This window comes from Sesamum indicum, linkage group LG13 (genome assembly GCF_026168435.1).
Source record: "Sesamum indicum cultivar Baizhima isolate 11 linkage group LG13, ASM2616843v1, whole genome shotgun sequence".
Taxonomy (NCBI): domain Eukaryota; kingdom Viridiplantae; phylum Streptophyta; class Magnoliopsida; order Lamiales; family Pedaliaceae; genus Sesamum; species Sesamum indicum.
The window spans coordinates 10,021,998-10,044,103 of NC_142669.1; the positions used below are offsets into that span (position 1 = coordinate 10,021,998).

The 22,106-nt window shown below is 32.9% G+C and overlaps 2 protein-coding genes across 2 annotated transcripts; both read left to right on the plus strand.

Annotated features, from left to right (window-relative positions):
- The first annotated feature begins 710 nt into the window (after positions 1 to 710).
- LOC105176959 (apoptosis inhibitor 5-like protein API5) lies at positions 711 to 12,497 on the plus strand. The gene is made up of 16 exons (XM_011099955.3): positions 711 to 927; positions 1,020 to 1,181; positions 1,961 to 2,060; positions 2,139 to 2,204; positions 2,945 to 3,057; positions 3,143 to 3,217; positions 3,393 to 3,542; positions 4,008 to 4,073; positions 4,152 to 4,217; positions 4,852 to 4,962; positions 5,489 to 5,575; positions 5,658 to 5,764; positions 11,088 to 11,202; positions 11,320 to 11,385; positions 11,817 to 11,920; positions 12,011 to 12,497. Exons 1-16 carry the CDS (start codon positions 841 to 843, stop codon positions 12,189 to 12,191), a joined length of 1,656 nt encoding a protein of 551 aa, XP_011098257.1. The 5' UTR covers positions 711 to 840; the 3' UTR covers positions 12,192 to 12,497.
- A 4,225-nt stretch (positions 12,498 to 16,722) lies between these two features.
- On the plus strand, positions 16,723 to 20,491 carry LOC105176958 (sodium/calcium exchanger family protein / calcium-binding EF hand family protein). Its single transcript, XM_011099954.3, has 7 exons — positions 16,723 to 17,203; positions 17,606 to 17,791; positions 18,457 to 18,638; positions 18,743 to 18,888; positions 18,993 to 19,260; positions 19,336 to 19,638; positions 20,057 to 20,491. Exons 1-7 carry the CDS (start codon positions 16,828 to 16,830, stop codon positions 20,303 to 20,305), a joined length of 1,710 nt encoding a protein of 569 aa, XP_011098256.1. The 5' UTR covers positions 16,723 to 16,827; the 3' UTR covers positions 20,306 to 20,491.
- The last annotated feature ends 1,615 nt before the right edge of the window (positions 20,492 to 22,106 follow it).

The window sequence follows — 22,106 nt, forward strand, 5'->3', positions numbered from 1 at the left end:
AAAAATAAAGATATACACTTGCACGAAGTTAAGCCGACAAGCCACCCCACGACAATATGCATGTGATGTGAGAGCTTCGGTCAAGAACCCCCCATAAAAAAAGGTTCACTCTCGACTATTTCAAGCTGAAAAACGTATTTATTTAATTAAATAAGGTGGCATGCAGTCGTCCCAATTCTCAAGGTTGGAAAGTGAAATTTTGGGTTTTATTTGGATTCTTCGAATACAACTTTTTAAATCTTACAATGTCGGAGGTAGACCATTCATATTCTGCTTACCTTTTAGTTTTAAGAGTGTCGAACTTAAGTGGTAATTTTGGACATTAATTTTATATACTCTTAAAATTGATACTGAGAAAATAAAACTAAAAATTATCTAAATTTTATGTAGATTAAACTATTACAAAGTGATTTAAAGTTTGCTAATTAGAATCTACTTAATATTTTGTTTTTTTGTTATATTTTCATTATGCACCCACACTTCAGTTTTATTAAAGTAGTCGTCATAGCCTGTCGCTCTTAAGAAAAACAAAAAAAAGTACTTATTATTAATTTTTAAAATTAAATAAATAAGTATATAATTATTATATTTAAAAATTAAACTAATTATTTTGTGATTGTAGAGTATTTTTTATTATTATTTATTGTTTTACCTTTTTGTTCACGAGCAAAATGATGGGGTTGGGGTATAAAGTAATCGAGCAACAGATGAGGGTGTTCCGCCTCTTCAAAATAAGAAATTACTCTCCCCCCCTCTCCCAATCTCCCTCCACCTTCTCAAAACCCTAACCCCTTTCCACCAATACCCAGCACCTACACTCTGCAAAATTCTAATTCTATTATGGCGGAGGCGACGGACGATTCTAGGGACATCGAGAAGCTCTACGAATATGGAGAAAAACTCAACGAAGCTAAAGAGAAGTCCCAGGTTGGTCCTTTTCTTCCCGTGATTTAGCACATTTTTGTGAGGGAAAGAAGACATGCTCATCTTGTGTGTGCGTGTTTGTTACTGGGGTGCAGAATCAGAAGGATTATGAGGGGATAATTGCTGCGGCGAATGGCAGTGTGAAGGCGAAACAGTTGGCGGCGCAGCTGATACCCAAGTTTTTCAAATATTTCCCCGAGCTTTCTGAGCAAGCTCTCGATCAGCATTTGTATTTGTGTGAAGATGAGGAGCTTGGGGTAAGTGATTCACGGTCATCTCGTATCATTTTGCTTAGGTATTTTTGTCCGTACTTGCGATAAAGTGCACATCAGGAGAAAAGCTTTTCAGTTGACGAGTAATCAGAATGCGACTTTTCCTAATTCGGTTGGAAAGGCTTAAAAATTGTCTCATTATGTTGACGTGTTGAAGAAGGCTTAGAAATTCTATAAGTTGTGTTGAAGTGCAGCTCATGAGACTGCGCCATCCTTTGTTCGCGGTTTTGGGTTGCCCAGCACATTTTTGAATTAGCTAGAAAATATGAAATTTTATCTAGATCTGATATTTCCTTTCCAGTGCTTTATCTAGATGTTTACTTTCATAGCAAAGTGAAAGAGGAAATAATTTTTTAAGAAAATGGTTTATCTAACAGGTTGTGCCCTGGTATATTGGCACGCGTAGTGAAAATGATAGATTTGTGCTCGATAGGATGGAGGTGAAGTTCAGATTATTTTTTATTGATGTCTTGCTCGGTTCCTCCTATCAATTTAAAGCCCATGTCCAAGCACATTCTTCATGTATTCTTTTTTCCTTACCCTGCATATGCTGAGTTCAGAGCAATGGATAAACCATCAAGTCATGGATTCTAGTCTTTTTGAAATTTCCACTTAGTTGACCTAGTCTGTTCTCCTTTAGATGGTCTGCGGGAGAAGGAGAGTATGTTTTTGGATAAGATAATTAGATGATGGTTTCTCATCTTTAAGGTGTAGTTGTATCTAAATGTTTTGGGGTTCTCGTTTTTTCTGTTTCGTGATTGAAGGTTCGTGTGCAAGCTATTCGTGGGCTTCCTCTTTTCTGCAAGGATACACCTGAACATCTGGCTAAAATTGTTGACATCCTCGGACAATTGCTTATTGCTGGTAAAATAGTCTTTGAATTTTTTAATAGGTTGTTTTAGCTGTTTAGTTTTATTGAATCTCCTTGATGATCATGATTAGGAGATAATGTGGAGCGCGATGCAGTTCATAAAGCCCTCATGTCTCTGTTGCGGCAGGATGTCAAGAGTAAGTCCTAATTTTAGCAGATATATCTAATATGTCTTCTGTTTTCCGAGAAAAACTGCAAAAGAGTTTGTTTTTCTTTCTTTCCTTTTTCTTTTCCAGCTGATGCCATCCTAACTTTACGATATCACATCTTTAATTTTTTTTAAGAAGTATTCCTAGGGAGCCTGAAGCTTTTGTGTTTGTAGCTCTTGGAATGAATATAATTCTCTAAAGTATATTCGCCCTTTTATGTTTATGTAAACCCCGAAATAAGTTATACTTGGGAAATGAGCATCTTTGCTTGGTCATATTAAGTTGCCCTTAATGGTGAGAATGATCTTTAGGATTTTAATGTAGTGTTTGGAACTTAAGTTGAAAACTAATGAAAAGAAATATGGTTGTATCATTAGATAGATGTGTTCTGTTAATTATACTGTTTGATCTTTTGCGAGAGATAAGACCGACGTGAATGCTGTTGCTGAATTTTGTCTATGGGAAGTGTTTTTGGGGAATAAATAAGACACCAGGATTTGTCTTTTACTTTGTCTAACCTGTCCTTATTCTATTTTTCTGAAATAAAAAATTAAGGAAAGGCCTGAGAATTTTGTTTTGATCAAGCTTGTCTTTAGTGCACTTTGACCTGTAGAAAACCTACAATTATTTGCGTCAAGCTGCTGCCCAGACTGCCTGGATGTATTATCCTTCCTATCGGTGCATACATTTAGTGTTTATTTTGAAGTTTTTGAGTATGTTTGTCGCAGCTTCATTAACTGCCTTATTTAAGCACATTGGAAGCACTGATGATCGAAATGCGGAGGATCTCAGTGCTTGGGAGAGCATTCGTGAGAAGGTTCTCTGCTTTATTAGAGATAAGGTCAGACATGAGCGCATTTTATGGATGATTATTCATTTTACAAAGCTCTTTGCAACTCTAAATTTTGACTGAGTACATTTTTCAGGTGTTCCCTCTTAAAGCAGAGTTGTTAAAACCAAAGGATGAAATGGAGAGACATATTACTAATTTGGTGAAGCAGGTATTACATGTGTAGCATTGAGCATTTTAGTCCAATCTGTCTATCTTTAATGTCTCAATTTCTTTCTACAGCAGTTTATTCTTTTTGGATGCTAGAATCATGATATGTGAAATGCCATTATTTGAGAAGCTTAGATATGCCTTTTGAGTGTTTCTCTGACATGTTTTTGTTCCAGAATTTGCAAGATGTGACAGCTGCAGAGTTTAAATTGTTCATGGACTTCTTGAAAAGTTTGAGCTTATTCGGACAGAATGCTCCTGTAGAGCGCATCCAAGAACTTGTTGAGATTATCGAAGGCCAGGCTGATCTGGATGCTCAATTTAATGTATGCCCCATATCATGCATTTGCAAGCGAATTTTGTTCTGCTTGCCACTGATTGTTTGGTTGTTGTTACCTCTTTTAAAGGCTTCTACTTATACCAGTTCATTATATTATTCATTTAATATGGTTGCAAGGTCCATATTTTTGCATTGTTGTTTGTTTGTTTAAGTGTAATATTTCTCTGTCTCTGTTCCATAATCGGTCCTCTTTTGCCTTTTCCGAGTCAGGAATTGGGATAATTGCTTTTAGATGCAGTAGAATGTTTATACTTACTTAATTTCAGTATTTATTATGTTGATAACAATTACTATTTTCTTCGTAATTTTGTTACTCTATTTTCTCTGACTATTGTCCTTCATTGTATTGGTATAATTCTACCATGCAAATGCTGGTCTTCTGTGGATCAAGAATTACTATAGAAGTATTTTTTAATTTCATGTGCTAACCTTTCTCCTAATGTTTCCACAGGTGTCAGATGGTGATCACATCGATCGATTTATATCCTGCCTACAAATGGCCATTCCCTTCTTCATGGTATAAGAAAACTCTGATATTTTGATAATTGTAAAATATCTGAGCATATGTTGATCTCAAGCATATGTGTGATTTCAGAGGGGTGCATCAAGCAGCAAGTTCTTCAACTATTTGGCCAAGCAGATTATCCCTGTTTTTGACAAGGTAATGCTCATACTGAATTTCTGTTTAGTGTCTGAATGATTAAGTTACATATAAAGTCTTTCAGTTTGCAATTCTTGATCAATTATTCCTTCTGCTATTTTTCTCACCTCAGTATTTTCTGCTAGCTTAATCTCTCTTCACCGAATTCAATATCCGGAAGCTGCGGTAGTAGTGTTCACATTTCATATTTTCTTTCTGCATGCAATCAAGTGGGCCCTTATTTTTCTTCCATCTCTTTGCAACTATTATTCCTGTTTGATATTTTCTTTTTCTGCATTTAGTCAATTTAGCCCTTATTTTCTTTGATCTGTCTCTTTGCAACCTTACTTATCTTTTGATCCCATCAATATCATACTGGAAAATGTGGAATCCCTATACTGCAACTTCTTGCATTTGGGGACCTTAACAATTTTGCAGTTTCCTGAACTTTTGCCTGGTGACAAGTTCATTTTGACTTCCCTCTCAAGCCTATTAGCTTCATTCAACATAAATAAGGAGATTCACTTCCAATGGAGAGCTAAGAAGTTATTAGCTAAAGATATCTTCTGATATTTATCTATGAGTTTTCCTGCTCTATGTTTTGAATTTTATTTTTGGAGTTATCTGATGGAAATTTAACGCTTTCCTCCATCAGCTTCCTGAAGAAAGAAAATTAGACTTGCTCAAGAGCCTTGCTGAATGTTCATTGTATGCCAAACCACAAGATTCAAGACAGCTTCTTCCATCAGTTGTTCAACTTTTAAAGGTACCATTTCTTCCCAGGTAGATAAAAAGGTGAATGTTTCCTGTCAAGTGTGTTGTGCTCTTTTTTCTCTATCCTTTGTTCATCCATCCCTTCCTTGATTTATGCTGTTATCAGTTTTCTTATTTGCACTCTCTCTTTGACCTTGATGGCCCACTTTATGTTCATAAAATGATTCTGCATTTTTTTGGTATGTATTGGTAATTGTGCTGTGTCAGCAATCTTGACACTCTTGATGCTTGGTCAAGTACTTTTGTCATCCATATCATTCGAAATATTACATTTAAATTAGATACCAATACTTCTTCCTTTTAATTGTAAGATCTTTTTACTGAACAGTGATCCTTTAACTTGATTCTCAAATGAATACGAAATTGGGAGCACACTTGTCAAATCGGAGATGTCACAACCACCTTGTGCTGTTGATGTTATGTTGTGGATGAATAAATTAATTCTATTGATGACATTGCCATTTCATTTTACATTAATTTTCTTAATTATTTTTTATTGTTCTCTCGCCGTCTCACAGAAATACATGGTTCGTAGAAAGATTGAAGAGATAAATTTCACCTGTATCGAGTGCTTGTTGTATGCATTTCACCATTTAGCTCACAAGGTAAGTAGTATGCCACATTTGAGCATGTTGAGTTATATATCTTATACAATGAAACTGGCTGACAAAGTCTTCAATTTTCTAGACTCCAAATGCCACGAATAGCCTTTGTGGCTACAAGATTGTCACTGGGCAACCTTCAGACAGGCTTGGGGAAGATTTTTCAGAACAATTTAAAGATTTTACAGAAAGGTACGTCATGAACTAAACATGTTTTCAACTTGCAATCTGGTGCAGTTCTGAAAATAATACTGGTTTTATAGTCCAAATCATTCCCTTATGAATGTTCCAGTACCTTGATAGAAGTTTAGGGACTAAATCACTATGCATTAGTGGGCTTTGTGGAGGCTTAGTTACTTTTTATAGCCAAAAAAAATTATAATAAAATATTATTTTCTTAAAATGCATAACATTTTTATTACAGATCATGGACAATATTCACGACGTGATAAATTCTTTTTTTTTTTTAAACTGTCCGTGACTTGAACATAAGTTTAAAAAAAAGTTTAAATTTTTTTTCATCAAGGCGTGCTGCAAGGCTGACACATAAGCCTTGACTTGACTTTTTCTTTTCTTTTTTTTTTTAAATATTAATGTTATATGTTATAATTATTTATAATTATAATCAACGTTAAAAATTTGTCACAGTTGATTGTAATTTTTTTTATTAATAAATTTTTAACCTTGATCATAATTAGAAAAATATTTAAATTTATAAATAAATAATCGTTTAAATATTTTAATATTACTAAAAAAATAATAACAAAAATAATTAAAATGAAATAACTAATACATCTATACCAAGACTTGAAGATTTTTTGTAACTATTCGTCCACGACAAGGAAATGAAAAAAAAAAAAAAAGTTTGAATCAAGCATTTTGGCTAGCACGCCTTGGACAAAGCCTGACACGGCAGTTGGCGTGCCAGCCTTTGTCACTTTTCATTCTTCTTTAAAATATACATATATATTATTTAAACATTATATATATTTTAAGTTTAAGTATTTTTTAGTTATAATCAACGTTAAAGATTTATTAATTAAAAAACTTACAATCAATTAAATATCACAATAAATGCAAATATTATTTATGATTTGCGACCCCGCATTGATACATTAATGTATTTCTTATTTTTTTAAATATTATATATATTATTATTAATATTGTATGTTATAATTATGTAATTATAAATTTACATATTTTTCTAATTAAAATCAATATTAAAAATTTATTAATTAGAAAAATTACAATCAATTGTTACAAATATTGTAATGAATACAAATATTATAACATAGTTGAATTTTTGTCACACTTTATGTAAGTTATTGCAATTTAATTATCGTTGTTATATTAATGTATTTGTTCAAATGAGATTGTTTTGCATATTGAGATAAGTTATTATAATTTGTTTACGGCTATTAATAAAAAAAGAAAAAAAAAAGAGTGCACTAATAAAATATTTTTGTCAAGTTGGTTAAACATAATTAATATTGATTAGAAAATTTTTCACTTACTACAGTCTTATTATTAATATATTAATTTATTTTTAACTTCGACTGATTAATTAAAATTTTAAGTTATTCGAGATCGCGTCTTATTTGACTGATCATAAATAGTATGTATTTATTATAATATTTGTAATAATTGATTGTAATTTTTTTAATTAATAAAATTTTGGCTTTGATTATAATTAAAAAAATATTTAAACTTAAAATATATATAATATTTAAATAATAACATATATGTATATATTATATTTTAAAGAAAAGAAATGAAAAAGTGACAAAGGCTGACACACCAATTGGCATGTCAGCCTTTGTCCAAGGAGTGCCAGCCTTGATGCTTGATTTAATATTTTTTTAAAATTTCCTTGTCGTGGACAGCATCCGCGACTAGGGGCGTTTTTTAAAAATCGAAAAATTCTTCACTGTCCACTACTTGGTATAAATGTGTTAGTTGATTTTAATTATATTTTTATTTTTAGTAATATAAAAATCATTAAAGCATTAAATAATTATAATATATAATAATACTATATATAACATTAATACATAAACAAAAGAAAAAGTCAAGGGCACGCCTTGAAGAGAATTTTTAAATTCTTTTTTTTTGTTTTTTAAAACAATGTTCGAGTTGTTGATGCTGTCCACGACTCAGACAGAGTTTTTTCTTTTCTTTTTTTTTTTTTTAAAGTTGTGATTGTCTATGACTTATAATAAAAATGTTATGCATTTTCAAAAAATAATATTTTTACTATAATTTTTTTTGGGTAGTAAAAGTAAATAAGCCGCTTTGTGGAATTAGAGCTGAGTATGGGGTGCGAAAAAAATTAGTGAATGAAAAGTCTTGAAAGATTAAGACAGTTCCTATTCTTGACAGCCAATGAAAACCATCTTGAGCAGAAATGGCAACATCTGTAGGTTTTGATGTCTTACAGTGATGAAAAGGAATAATGTTTTTGGGCTTACTTATTTAATATTATAAAAAAAAATTACAACTATACCCCAATTTGGGGAATAGTTGCAAAAGTATGGTGCGTCTATAGTGCTACTAATGACTCATCCATGTTTCTGAGTTTTTTTTTTTTTTAAATAAAAATATGCCTTGAAGTCGTTAGTGCTACTAATGAAACCAAGTCGTTGGTAGCAGTAATGTCTTTGTACATTTTTTTTTTGTGCCAAGTCTTATGTGCTACTAACACTTGGCACAATTATTCTTTTTGTTAAATTTTTTTTATCAATTATTATTTATTATATAATTAACAATATAATATACTAAAGATATTATTAATATATTGATTAGTAATTATTATTTTTAATTATAAATTTTTCATTTAATATTTTTATAATAAAAATATTAATAAAAAATATAATAAATGTTTAATTGATTTTTAACGACTAATAAAATTGAAAATTACATAAAAATATAAAGAAAATGTATGAACCAAAATATTATAAAATTAGAACTAATTACAAATTTTAATAATGTCCATCAGTCCCACAAAGACGTCGAGGTCTTTTTCTTTCCTGAGCCATTGTTTTGATGGTTCATTTTACTCTTGATCATCACAATCGGCATGAACGTGCAACAACCGACTTAATGACCTTGAACTTGGTCTTGGCATCACTCAAACATATGCGTTATGACCATAATAGTCAGTGGCGCATGGCGCAAAACGGCGCCAAGAGCTCCTGTGCCTTTTTGAAGGATGGCGCAAATATAAGAAATAATCTATGTACTTATATAATTAATATTATTTGGACTAGATTAAAGTATAAGGAGTTAAATAAGATATATTAAACAACAAATTCAACATAACAAAACTTCATATAATTAAAACGACCAATGTTGAACCATTGAAGGATAGCAAAAGTCCTAAAGATTCAAATAAATCCTAAATAGTAAATAGTTTATCAAAACACAAATAGCCTAAATATAAATAGTGGCAATGTATGCTATTAATCTACAATAAATATAGACATAAACATACAATAAAATACTGTAATATGCCAAAAAGAAAACACTAACAGAACAACTAAAGCACTCAAAGATTAATAAAATCACATCAATTTCGAGATTCAATCGACATAATTAGACCAAAAATTTACACTTCATAAATTTAGAAAAAAAGTCGTACCGGTGAACAGCAACAACAGATACTATATATGGAAGAAAGAAAAAGAGAAGAATTGAGAAGAAGATGCGTTGAAAGAGGAAGAAGAGAGAACTGAATAAATAAGACTCAAGAATGAAAGTTAAACATGCATGCAAAGTTCTTAATTTGCTAAAATTCCTTTTATAAACCCTAAATTCCTTTTATATTTAGGGTTAATTAGCCTAATATTTTGTTTTTATACACGGGCCTGGGCAGCCCAGCCAAAACCCAGGCTGCCCAGGCCATCTTCTCCATGGCGCGCCTGGGCAGCGCCAAAAAGGCACCTGCACGCCAGTCAGCGCCATTGACTACACTGGTTATGACATAATGTTTCCCCAATCCAATTTCCATCGTTTCGTGCATATCGTGATTCAATACAATCAAGCTCTACAACATTGTTAAGTCAGTTGCACATTCATGCCCATTCTGATGATCAAGAGCAAAACGAACCAACATAACTAGTTTTCAGGAAACGAGAAGACCTCGATGGCAACGCACTTGTGGGACTGGCTAACATTATTAAAATTTGTAATTAATTCTAATTTTATAATGTTTTGGTTCTTATATTTTCTTTTTATTCGTTTGCAATTTTTAATTTTATTAGTTGTTAAAAATCAGTTAAACATTTAATATATTTTCTATTAATATTTTTGTATTATAAAAATTTTAAATTAAAAATTTCATAATATACAATTAAAAATAATGACTTCTAATTAATACATAAATAATATAATTAGCATATTATATGATTAATTATATAATAAAAATAATTAATAAAATTAAAAAAAGAAAAATTGTGCAAAGTCTAACAACTTGGTGTCGTTCTTAGGACTAACGACTTTGAGGCATATTGTTACAAAAAAAAGAAAAAGAAACTATAAACATGGGTGAGTCGTTAGTAGCACTAACCACTCACCCTACTTTTGCAACTACTCCCCAAATTGTGGTACGGTTGCAATTTTTTTTTTTATAGTATTTAAATAAATAAGCCAATGTATTTGGGCTATGATAATTACATCATAATCGGGTAAAATAAGCTAGTTATTGTATATTGAGAGGCATAAAGATAAAACCAAGGTTGCTCTTGGAATCCTGGGGACCACTTGAAGTGTTCTTTGGTGTATTGAAATGGCTACAAAGAATTACAAATCCAGGAATAGAGGCAGCTGCCTGCCTAATGTTGTTTTCATTCTTCATTGATTCTATTTTTCAAGATTATTGCGTACTGCAGTGCACAATGCTGGCTCTGTAGAAATGAAGTCTTTTCAAGTTGTGCAACTTAATAGATTTGACAATCCCATATGATTGCTCTTCTATTTGATCCCACAATTGGGTTGGGGTTGGGTTCGGGGGTGGGTTCACTTCACTGCATCAATTTATTTGGTCAGCATTCTGGTGGATCCTGAATTTCTTTTTGCGTGTGATGTCACTGTTTAAATCGATTAAAGTTGGGAACTTTGACATGTTAGCCATTTACTTAACTATAAGATTAATTCATATGCTATAGGCTTAAACCTGTATTTGTTGATTTAATTTTGGATTTGCACCTAAATAATCATGAGTCCAGAATTTGACTGTGTGGATTTCATTTTTCTTTTCCTTTTTGTGTGTGTGTGTGCCTGAGCTGATGGTTTTTGTGGTCATCTGCTAGATGTGTTACTGCTAGGAAATATGAACAGTTTCCACTTGTCCGTCGACAGTTGGGGCATGGTAGTTTCTACATATGCACTTATAGAATTGAGCATGAGGACTGAATGTTGGTTTATTTTACGAACCCATGCTATTGAAATATTTGCTTGCCTAATCTTCTAGTTTCTTTGTTGAACTTCAGACTGTTAATTTGGTCTCTTGTTGAAATAGATTGAGCACAATTGAGGAATTGGCTAAGGCGATGAATAAGAAATTGACCCAGGGGATGGCGGAGCACAATAAAGCTATGGCAGCTGCAAAGACAGAAGACGAAAAAGAAATGATTGTGGGTTTTGCCTTTAGACATCCTGTTGTCCTTTCACCCACTTCTATTTGGCTGCATGCACGATATTGTTTCATTCAGTTGCTTTAATATCATTTCTGTCTTGGTGATATCCTGCAGAAGAAGCAGAAGCAGAATGCTACAGCTGGCCTTCGGAGCTGCCACAACATTCAGGCAATGACCCAGGTGGGTTTTGGGCAAACAACTTTGGGTGATTAACCTTACACTTCATAAGGAACTTTGATGAGGAAAATAGTGGCAGTGGATCTGGTTCTATTGAAGGCTGATGCTTTCAAGGTTTATTAGAATTATTGAATGGTCAAATTCATGGAGAAAACTATCTGATACAAGTTTGCCCCCCTATATGAATCATAATATATTGGAAGAAAAGGAAGAATTTCATCTCCTCTAGTCTACTCAGTTATCTTACTTCTCTCCAGCTTTATTGCCTGTTATTTAACAATTATCCTATTCTAATTGATCTCAATAAACTACGGTCTCCGTGTAACCTTTGCATACAAAAGCGCCTTATCTCTTACTTCTCCCGAGCGTTTTTGCCTGTTATTTTGACAATTATTCTATTCTAATTCGTCCCATAAACTATGTTCTGCATGTAGCCTTTGCATGGAAAAGCGCCTTCATTTATCGGGGACCAGAAAATTAGCTTGTCATGGAAAGAAGTAACAAAAGCTGCAGTAACATCCGGTGCTGGTGCTGCTGGGTATAACGAGAAAAAGTTCCTTCCCTTTCAGCTATTACTGCTATTATGCTTTATTTTCTGTGTTTCTAAGTTAAATGTCTATCATCTCAGCCAAAAACGAACAGCTACTGCCACAAATGGATCTGGCACGAATGCAACAAAGAAGGGTCGAGGAGCAGGCGGCTTATCAAACCAACTTCTTAATAGAGCCTTTGAAGGCTTAAATGATACAAGAAGTGGCGGAAGAGGTAGAGGCTGGAGGGGTCGTGGCAGAGGAAGGAGTTACCGCTAAAAACCATCAGTTTGTTGTATAATATTACAGACATTTAGCTAATTTGTAGACATTGTAGTAACTGGTTTTTCACTGATCTAGTTTCAGAATACATGATTTGTTCGATATATTCTAATCAGCTGCCCCTTTACGTCGACTAAACATTCGCCTGCTCTGCTCAATTTATCTGGACAGATGAGATCCCTACTTCCATTGTTTTTATGATTCAGAGTCAGACTAGATCTGTTCAACAGAGTATCCACATCTTTAGGCAATCTGGCATGTATTTGTTGTAACCTTATGTTGAATGTCTGTGTGTTTTCCTTATTGCTTGAAGCAACATTCTTAAGCTGATGAAAATATTGTGCTGGCGTGATCTTTCTATTTATTGAACTGAAAGTGCTAGGGCTTCTCATCCAGACTGTTGAACTAGAGCATGCTGCAAGTCTTGATCCCAATTGCTCCAGATTGCAGCTCTTCATACCGTTGAATTTGTTACAAATTGATACTTCTCTTGTATTCTGCTACATGAATAGCATTTATGTAAACAAAGTCCAAGAATTGAATCAACCCTCGTTTCTGCAACTTTAGTCTCTTTCTGATCGGGCTCGAAATCGTTTAGATCGCTCTACGGTCGCGTTCACTTTTCGCTCCCAAATCCTTGAGATACTGTGGATAAAAGAAAACGTTATCTAGTCGGGTTGGCACCCGATGAAGACACTCCGACGCTCAAGTCAGTTATCTTTCTTAAATGTAAAATGCTGATATGTAAAATATATTTATTTGTGAATCTGAAAATTTCCTCTGTCGGAGGGATTTTTCCCTTCTTATACTGAATGAAGCTTCCATACCGGAAATGCCACGTACCCACGATCTCAGATTTTTGGATCCCACTTAAATGCACATCTCCTTAAATTATGCACCATGATCACACGTAATGTGCTAGAAATCCGTGATTATGCCCATTAATTACGCCCTTAAGTATTTATTTTACTTTGTTTGAAATCACGTCAAATTTAGGTCAGACCATTTTGATGCATAAAGTCACTTTTACCCTTCTTTGGGGGTATATCTGACTTTTTCTAAGTTCTTCCCCATCACTTTCTAATGCTGTGGATCTTTTCTGCTAATTTTCGGGGTGAAGTATATTCTGCACATCTGAATTATGCATGTGGTCTCCTTAAGTATGAAAGTTAACAAAAAAAAATTTTGGCATTAAGAGGGCAAAGATGCGTCCTGCTTTACCTCCTACACTTTTCATTTTTAATTCTAGAGTATGTTTTTATTAAAATAAATTTTCTCCCAAAACTATTTTTCCTGATTCAAAATTTTACTCAAATTTTATTAAAAAAACAATATGTAAACTTTATAATTTGTTTATATTATGCAACACAAAAAGTATGTATACGCCCAATATGTAAATATATTTTTCAAAGTAAATTATTTATGTTACAGAATACATGTAGATATGTGTAAATACGATGCATATGATTTTATAAAAAAGTAGTTCCTGTTCAATTACATGTATCATAATTTGAAATATATCAAATCACCACTCAAAATAATCTAGAATATTATAAATTAATTATATTATAGATTTACATATTTTACATTATATATACGATCGGCGTAATATTTAAAAAAATGCATTATGATTTTCTTTTAAAAAGAATTAATATGTATCGCAATACAAGAAAAAATTATGTAAATTTTTGAACAATTACGTACAAGATATAAGGATTATGTATTTATAGAATTTAATCAATTTATACAGTTCTATACTAATTATAAAAATCATAATTTTTGAATAATATTTATTTTAAATAAAAAATTTATAATAATTCAAATTATGTTTTAGAAAAATGATAGTAATGTATATATTTTAGGAGGCACAAATAATAACGATATATCCGTGGTAAAAAATTGATCCATGTCATAAGAGTCATTTGATGCATTTTATAATTTGAGGTTAAAGATTTTTTGTGGGAGGTTTTAGCATAGATTTGTAGAAAAGTAAGTTAAAGGGCCCTTTGTACGTGCAATAAATTTGAATTTGACATTCCATCAACATCAAGAATAGATTCTATGTGAATTTCTCAAAGTTCTAGCAGCAAAACCTTGAACAAAATATTGCAATTCGATTATTATTTTTAATCATTTTAAAATATTAAAATTATCATCAATAGTACCTAATAAGCTATTATTATGTTACACAACACAATTTATCAATTTTATAAATATATGTTTTAAAAAATTTAACTAAATTAAATATATTTATGAATATTATGCAATGGGTTTGATCGGGTTTTGGGTAAAACTCGAGATCAACGCGAAATCGGTCGGGTCCATAAAGTAAAACATGCCCCTAGCCCCAACACCAATAATTTGAACCAAAATCGTCCTACTTAGGACGGGTTTGAAATAAAACTCGATTTATCAACCCTATTTATCATCCCTACGAAAAGAATAATATCAAACAAACCCTCAAAATGTTAATAGGGGCGAGTGTAGTAAGGCAATTAAAGAAAATAGTCTTTTTTTTTTTTTTTGATAAATCCAGATATGGAGTCTTAGAATTGATGTTAGGGACAAGAAATGTCCAAATATGCTGAATGCTAAGTAATATCACATATATATTGGATAGTTGTGGTTAACGGTGCCTTAGTCTAGTGATTAAGGTTAAAATTGATGTCCAATAAACATGTTTCAGTTTTATCCGATGTGTGATACGCTATTTATCTCACTTTATGTGAGTTACTTGTAATTGTCGTTCTTTTTGAATCCCACTAGAAATGTAGGTATTTATCTTACCTTATGTGAGTTATTGTAATTTGTTACCGTTCTTAGTTATATTGTTGTATTGGTTGAATCGATATAATATGTTACTATTTTCAGGCATATTGATGTAGGTTAAATTACATTGACATCCCTTGAGATTATGTCAAAATACATGAACACCCCCTACTTTTTGCAAGATTATAGCTACAGTTCCCGAGTCTATAGTTGTAATTACAATTACACCCCCTATTCAAAATTTAAATCTTACAAAAACACTCCGTGGAAAGCATTATACTAACACCCATCAGGAGGTGTAGCTGTAATTTTGTAAATACAGAGGGTGTTTGTGTATTTTGATCTAACATCAGGAATGTCAATGTACTTCATGTGGTGTGTTTGTATAAAATTTCACTACGAAATAGAGGACTTACTTGTAATTACAACTATAACTGTACTTGTAATTTTATAAATAATTGGAGTTTTTTTTTTGTAATTAAATCTAACCTCAAGGGGTGTTAATATAATTTAATCATAATATTATTTTATCAAAAAATTTAAAATTCTTTTTTAGAAGTTCCAAAAAAACAAATTCTTTTTAAATTAATTTAGCCCTTCTCAACTAAAAAAAAATTGTTCCCACTTTGGATTACAATTGCAATCACAATCCAAGAAAATTTCAACCTCTTAACAAACAAATACATAAGCAATTTGCCATAAAAAACCACAAACTTCCAAATATGTTCTTGGGAAATTGTCACATAGAAATATATATATATATATATATATATTAGTATATTATATTAGTGTAACTACTCTCAAAATAACAAAAATGTTAATAAAAAAGTATGTCATATATTGGTTTAATGTTTGCCATTTTTGACTTTCATAGCCTTTTAATATATATATATATATATATATATATTAGTATATTATATTAGTGTAACGTTTTTATGTCGATGAAGCTTAGTTTAATTCGTGAAATTAAGGTATCAAATTTTATTAATATATGCGTGTTTTAAAAAATTTATTCCTTTTCAAAAGTGTTTAATTTTAGAAAAAAAAGTTAAGTGGTTTTTTTTTAGTATTATATCGATTCAACCAAAATATAGTAAAAATAATTACTAACAAATTATAATAACCCTCGATTCAATTAATACATCAGTATGATTGTAAATAAATTACAATAACTCACATAGAGTGAGACAGAATATCCACACATTCGGTGAGATTCGAACTCATAGCCTCAAACTTGTACAGTGGACTTCTAATCTTAAATAGAAAATTTTCAATCCAAATGCAACCTTAATTTAAGTTTTGCCTGACGCCCCCTTAGTCTGCTTTAACGACAGTAGTTGTTGATTTCCTTAATATCGGATAATTGGTACACTGATTGTTGATAGTTGAAAATTATAATGCAATTGTGACCGTTTCACTAAAAAGTAGTTCTTTATAAGTAGAACAGTTTTTTTTAGCATTATATCGATTTAACTAATGTATTGATATGACTAAGACAACAACTAATTATAATAACTCACATAACTGAAATAAATACCCACACATTTGGTGAGACTAATTCATGATTTAGAACTTATTTATGAGACCTCAATATTATAAATATAAGGGGCAAATTGCAATTTACCTTCCCATGTTAGTTGAAAATGGCAAAACACACCCCCATATATACGGCGAGTTCCCATGTTATTTTTTTAAATAATGAGGGAGTATTCATAATTATGTAAAGAATATGAACACGTAATTTAATATGACAAACAACGTAATACTAATCCGAAAAACTTCACAGTTGGTGTGTTATTAGTTATCACGTACGCTCCTTCATCACCCTTACTTCCGACCTCCATTAACACACACACATACGATCATGGCGTGCCAGCCGAAGCCTGCTCTAGCCCTCGTATTCATCCTGCTCCTCTGCGGCCTCGCCTATGCCCGCCGCATTCGCGACCAATCAGATCTCATCTCTGATGATGTGGTGGTCGGCGCGTCAAAGTTCCCGCCTTTGCTCCGCCTCCCCGCGGCAGAGGAGGTCTGCGAGGAGACCTATGGCTTCATGCCCTGTACCTCCACTGCACTGGGAAATCTCTTCTTGATTCTGGTATACGGTTATCTCATGTTCCTCGCCGCCACCTACCTCTCCACCGGTAGTGAGCTGTTGCTTGAGATCCTCGGCCCTGGAATTGTCGGCGGCCTGTTCCTTCCCGTGCTCGGAGCTCTTCCTGATGCTATGCTTATTCTTGGTAATTGTTTTTTTTTAAATTATTTTTGTACTAATTTCGTAGTTTTTTTCCTAACATAAATATTATAAGTTGTTTTCTTAATACTTATTCTTGAAGTCTTTCTATTAGTCGCAGGTTAAATTATATATTACTGTTAGATGTTAATAATTGATAGATTTATGACCATAGTTGTTACCATATGTAAGATTGATAGTTATAATGTAATAATTGTCATAAAGAACCAGCTTATCCAAGTTATACCTTTAAAACATTGTAATCAGCTTTTAACATAGGCCATTTGTTGTCTGTAAACGTGTGGCATATACCTTAACACTAGCCTTTTGCAATCTTTTACAAGTCAATTTTCATGTAGAATTAGCTTTGCTGCATTTGCATATGGCTCATTGTTACTTCGTTTTTCAGTCTCCGGGCTCTCTGGAAGCAGAGAAACTGCGCAAAGTCAGGTCTCAGTTGGAATGGGACTGCTAGCTGGCTCGACCGTCATGCTTCTTACTTTAATTTGGGGTACCTGTATTATTGTGGGGAAGTGCGATATAGAGAATTCTGTAGCTGTCGACTCAAAAGACACGAAAGCCTTCAGTTTAGCTGGTTCGAATCTACTTGGCTTTCCTTGTCAAAATAGCGCAACGACCCTTAATTATGTGTTCATGGCGCCTAAAATTCAAATGGATTGGTAGTTGTCTGTTTGATGCTCTTTCCATATGCTTTTACGTGTCATGTGTTTTATGCATGTCTTGCTCTGTTTGTGTATGCATATGTCCTCATTTTCGTAGAGTTTGCTCTAGCCGCTCTACTGCTGAAGCTGCTACAACGTCTGTTTTATGTTTGAATCAAGCATATTCGTTGACTGACCTAAATGATCCCCCAACTTAAGGTCACATGATCTTGGTCTATCATCAAACAAGCTCAATCATTAAACCTTGCAATTTTATGTCAAAGGGCTTTACATATTGGGATCGAGAAAGATATAAGAATGTGTGTTGATTTGGATCTTCCTTTCGTTCATTTTTTCTTTTCTTTTCTTGCAACACAAAGGAAAGATTGGGAATTTTGTACCTTTTACGTTTATTAAAGTAGTGTACAACTACTACTAAGAGAAATATAGTTCTATAAGACAAGGTTCCGCTTTAACAAATTTTAGGTGAAAGTCACAATTTTTACTTCAAAATTCCTACTCCCTTTATCCTAATTTTTCCACTAAAACTCTTTGTTAAGACGATACTGCTATGATCACAGAAGTGTTGTCCATGCAGGCTCTGGCATTAGTACTGATATCTGGACAAGCTATGCAAGCATCATCATGGCTATATCTGTGATTCCCTTCATAATTGTCCAATTACCACAAATTCTGCACTCAAATTCAGGAAGACATTTGGCTGTCTTGATTGCTCTTATTGTCTCTGCTTCACTTTTGATCGCTTATTGCCTTTACCAGGTAGTCCATGGTGGTGTTTTCAATTAACGGGCTCGATGAAATACTCACTTCTTTTTATTTATCTTTTAAAAATTGCTTGACGTTCCTTTGAACTTCTTCTGCAGGTATTTCAGCCTATGGTTCAAAGGAGGCGGATTGCTTATGCAAAGCACAAGCACGTTGTCGCAGGAATCCTGAAGCATTTGAAAATGCATGCCTTCGGTAAGCTTTATGGCGAAGATGGAAAACTGAATGTAGAAGTATTGAGGAAGTAAGTTTGGTGTTGTCTCTACTCTACTGATTACATCAATATGGCCTTTTTGCTGCTGCCGTTTTATTGATCACTGTGGACTGTCGTCGTCTTTGATCTGGCAGGCTGTTCAGGACGATTGATGATAATAAGGACGGATACCTTTCACACACAGAACTAAGAGCTCTAATCGTTGGAATCCGTTTTAGTGAGAGTAATTTGGACGAGGACGATGCAGTGGTGAAGTTGATGAAGGACTTAGATAGCAGTCGTGACTCCAGAGTTGATTTACATGAGTTCATTTCTACTGTTGCAAGATGGTTGGAAGAAGCCAAAGGTGCCAAAACGTCTAACCACACTGGCTCGATGAAGTTTATTGATGATTTTCACGAGGTATGTAGTCTTGCAATCAGCCTTTCTTAGAACTTTTTACCCTTCTTTCATGGATGTTTTTTTGTTCTTCCGCAGCAAACGAGGAGAGAGCATGATCTCTTGGGGGACCAAGGTGATGAGGCTGCAGAGGGCGTTGACAATCCCAGATGGACCTCGGTTAAAGCCGTGCTCCTGTTGCTGCTGGGAACAGTCATTGCAGCGGTATTTGCCGATCCTCTGGTTGATGCCGTTGATAATTTCTCCACTGCTACTAGCATTCCTAGTTTTTTCATCTCCTTCATTGTGCTGCCATTGGCTACCAACTCGAGTGAGGCGGTGTCTGCGATTATATTTGCTAGCCGGAAGAAGTTACGGTCTGCCTCCTTGACATTCTCAGAGGTACGCTGGTTTATGCTCTTGTTCTGTTGTCTGTGAATCTGTTAGCTTAGGTTAATGCAATCTACAAGAAAATAACATCTAATACATACAACCAAATACGAGGTTGTAAAAAAGATCGAGTCGAACCCATTACTGGTCATGCTTATTTGAATTTTATTGAGTTTCAAAATCTATGTTCGGACCTCGTTTGAGTATTAACTGAATCGAGTTTAAACGAGCTTTTCAAATTTAAAACTGTTTTGTTTTTATAATTCTTTCGCCAATGATGCTGTACTCAACTCAAACTTCCAGACTAATTGAATGAAAACCGTGTAACGAGCTTCTCCCGATCGATCTAGAGCTTCTCTCTCTTGAGTTGAATATCAAGTAGTTTGATTTATTTTTCCCGGCCTACTGACGATTCATTCTCCCGTTTCAGTTATACGGAGCAGTCACTATGAACAATGTCCTCTGCCTATCGGTCTTCTTGGCGCTCGTTTACGTGCGAGGCCTGGTCTGGGACTTCTCGTCCGAGGTCCTGGTTATCTTGATCGTGTGCGTCGTGATGGGCGTCTTTGCCAGCATCCGCACCACGTTTCCACTATGGACATCCTTGTTAGCTTTCCTGCTCTATCCATTTTCTCTAGCACTGGTATACGTTCTTGACTACGTCTTTGGCTGGTCGTAGGTCCATCGACGGGCCACTAAAATGTTCTCTAACACAAGCGCAACGTCTTCTGTTACACCTGCCAATGCACAAACAGGAACAAAGAGGTGGCTAACATGTGTGTTATGTACAGCCTGAGGTTTTGAGTGGTCCTGTAAGAACTGGTGAATGGTTTGGATAATGGGAAAGGCATGTCTTAATTTGTTAGTCTGACCTCAGAGGTAGTCTTGATTGTTGGAATGATTGATGTCGAGAACGTATCAAACTTTTTTGTTTAATCATCTTAAGGTAAATAATAGATTCTAACTTTTATGCCCTAAAATTTGATCGGGAGGTTAGTCCGCAGAAGAACATTATCGGAATTAAAGAATATGTTACCTATATTACAAGGTACAACAAATTGTAATAAAAAACTACATGAGTTTATCTTGCGACAAAAAATTTAATGACAATATAAAAAATGCAAATAAAGCCTATTTTTAGCACCAATTTTAAGTTATTTCAAAACAAATATGTTATTAATGTTGTAAAGTATGGCAAATTAGGGTATAAAAAATACAATTTTGTATGAATGTTGCTTAAAACCAGCTCCAAAGTTGTATCTCTATTATATGGGCTTAGCAAGATTAGCTTCATTCCTCTACTATGTACCTTTTAAGAAACACAAGAGAGATAGTTCCACTGACATAAGGAAATGGTTGGAATTGGACATCATTAAAAGGTCAATGTAAACAAATGATAAAGAGAATTTATCAACACCCACAAACATATTAAAGGAGTGTTTGCGAAAATTTTTATTTTTAGAAAAGTGATTTTTATAAAAAATAAAAATAAAAAGTTGAAAGTTGTAGTAGAATAAAAAATAGATAGTATTTGTAAAAAAAAAATGAAAAACAAAGCTAAATTTGAATAATATTTGGAGATAAATTATTTCTAACATAGACTTAATTAATTAAAGATCATTTCATCTCTATGTGTTAAAAAGATATTATTTTTTTTGTTTATTATTTCACTTCTTGTTTGTTAGTAATTAATATTTTTTCAAAAAAATAATAAATTCTATTTCGATTAGTATATTTCATATTCATTTTTACAAAAATTGTATTTAATCAAATAATAATATGTGAACGATATAATATAATTAGATTATACAACAAATAAAACATAAACATATTAAATATGTGAAAGTAAATTTGATTATTGTTATACTATTCAAATTATTTGAAAACTCCAATATCAATTTTAAATATATAATTTTAAAATAAATTAAAAACGATCTAGTTGAATTAATATTTTTATAATAAGTGTAAAATAGTCAAAATAAAGTTGAATTTATTTATAGAAAAGCCAAAGCAGCTGGAAGCACCTTGGATAAAGTTGAATTAAGATTATTATAATAAGGATAAAGTAGTCAAAATAAAGTTGAATTTATTTATAAAAAAACTAAAGTAGTTAGAAACACCCCCAAGGTGCTCCTAACTTTTAGTCTAAAAGCGCTTTTCTTAGCCATTTCAAAAGTAGAAGTTAATATCTAAAACACTTCAAAAGTGTTTTTTGGGAGTCAGAAGTTGAAAAGCGTTGCTCCCTAAGTATTCGACACAAACACAATACAATTTCAATGAGAGTGTTTGCAAAAACTTCTACTCTTAAAGAAGTAATTTTAGTAGAGAAAGTTGGAAGTTGTAGCATAACCAAAAGTGGATAGTGTTTGTAAAAAAAGTAAAAAATAGATAAAAGTTAAATTGAATAGTGTTTGTAAAAAAATCACTTCTTAAATAAATTTAATTGGTTCAAAAGACCACTTTGTCCATATATATTAAAA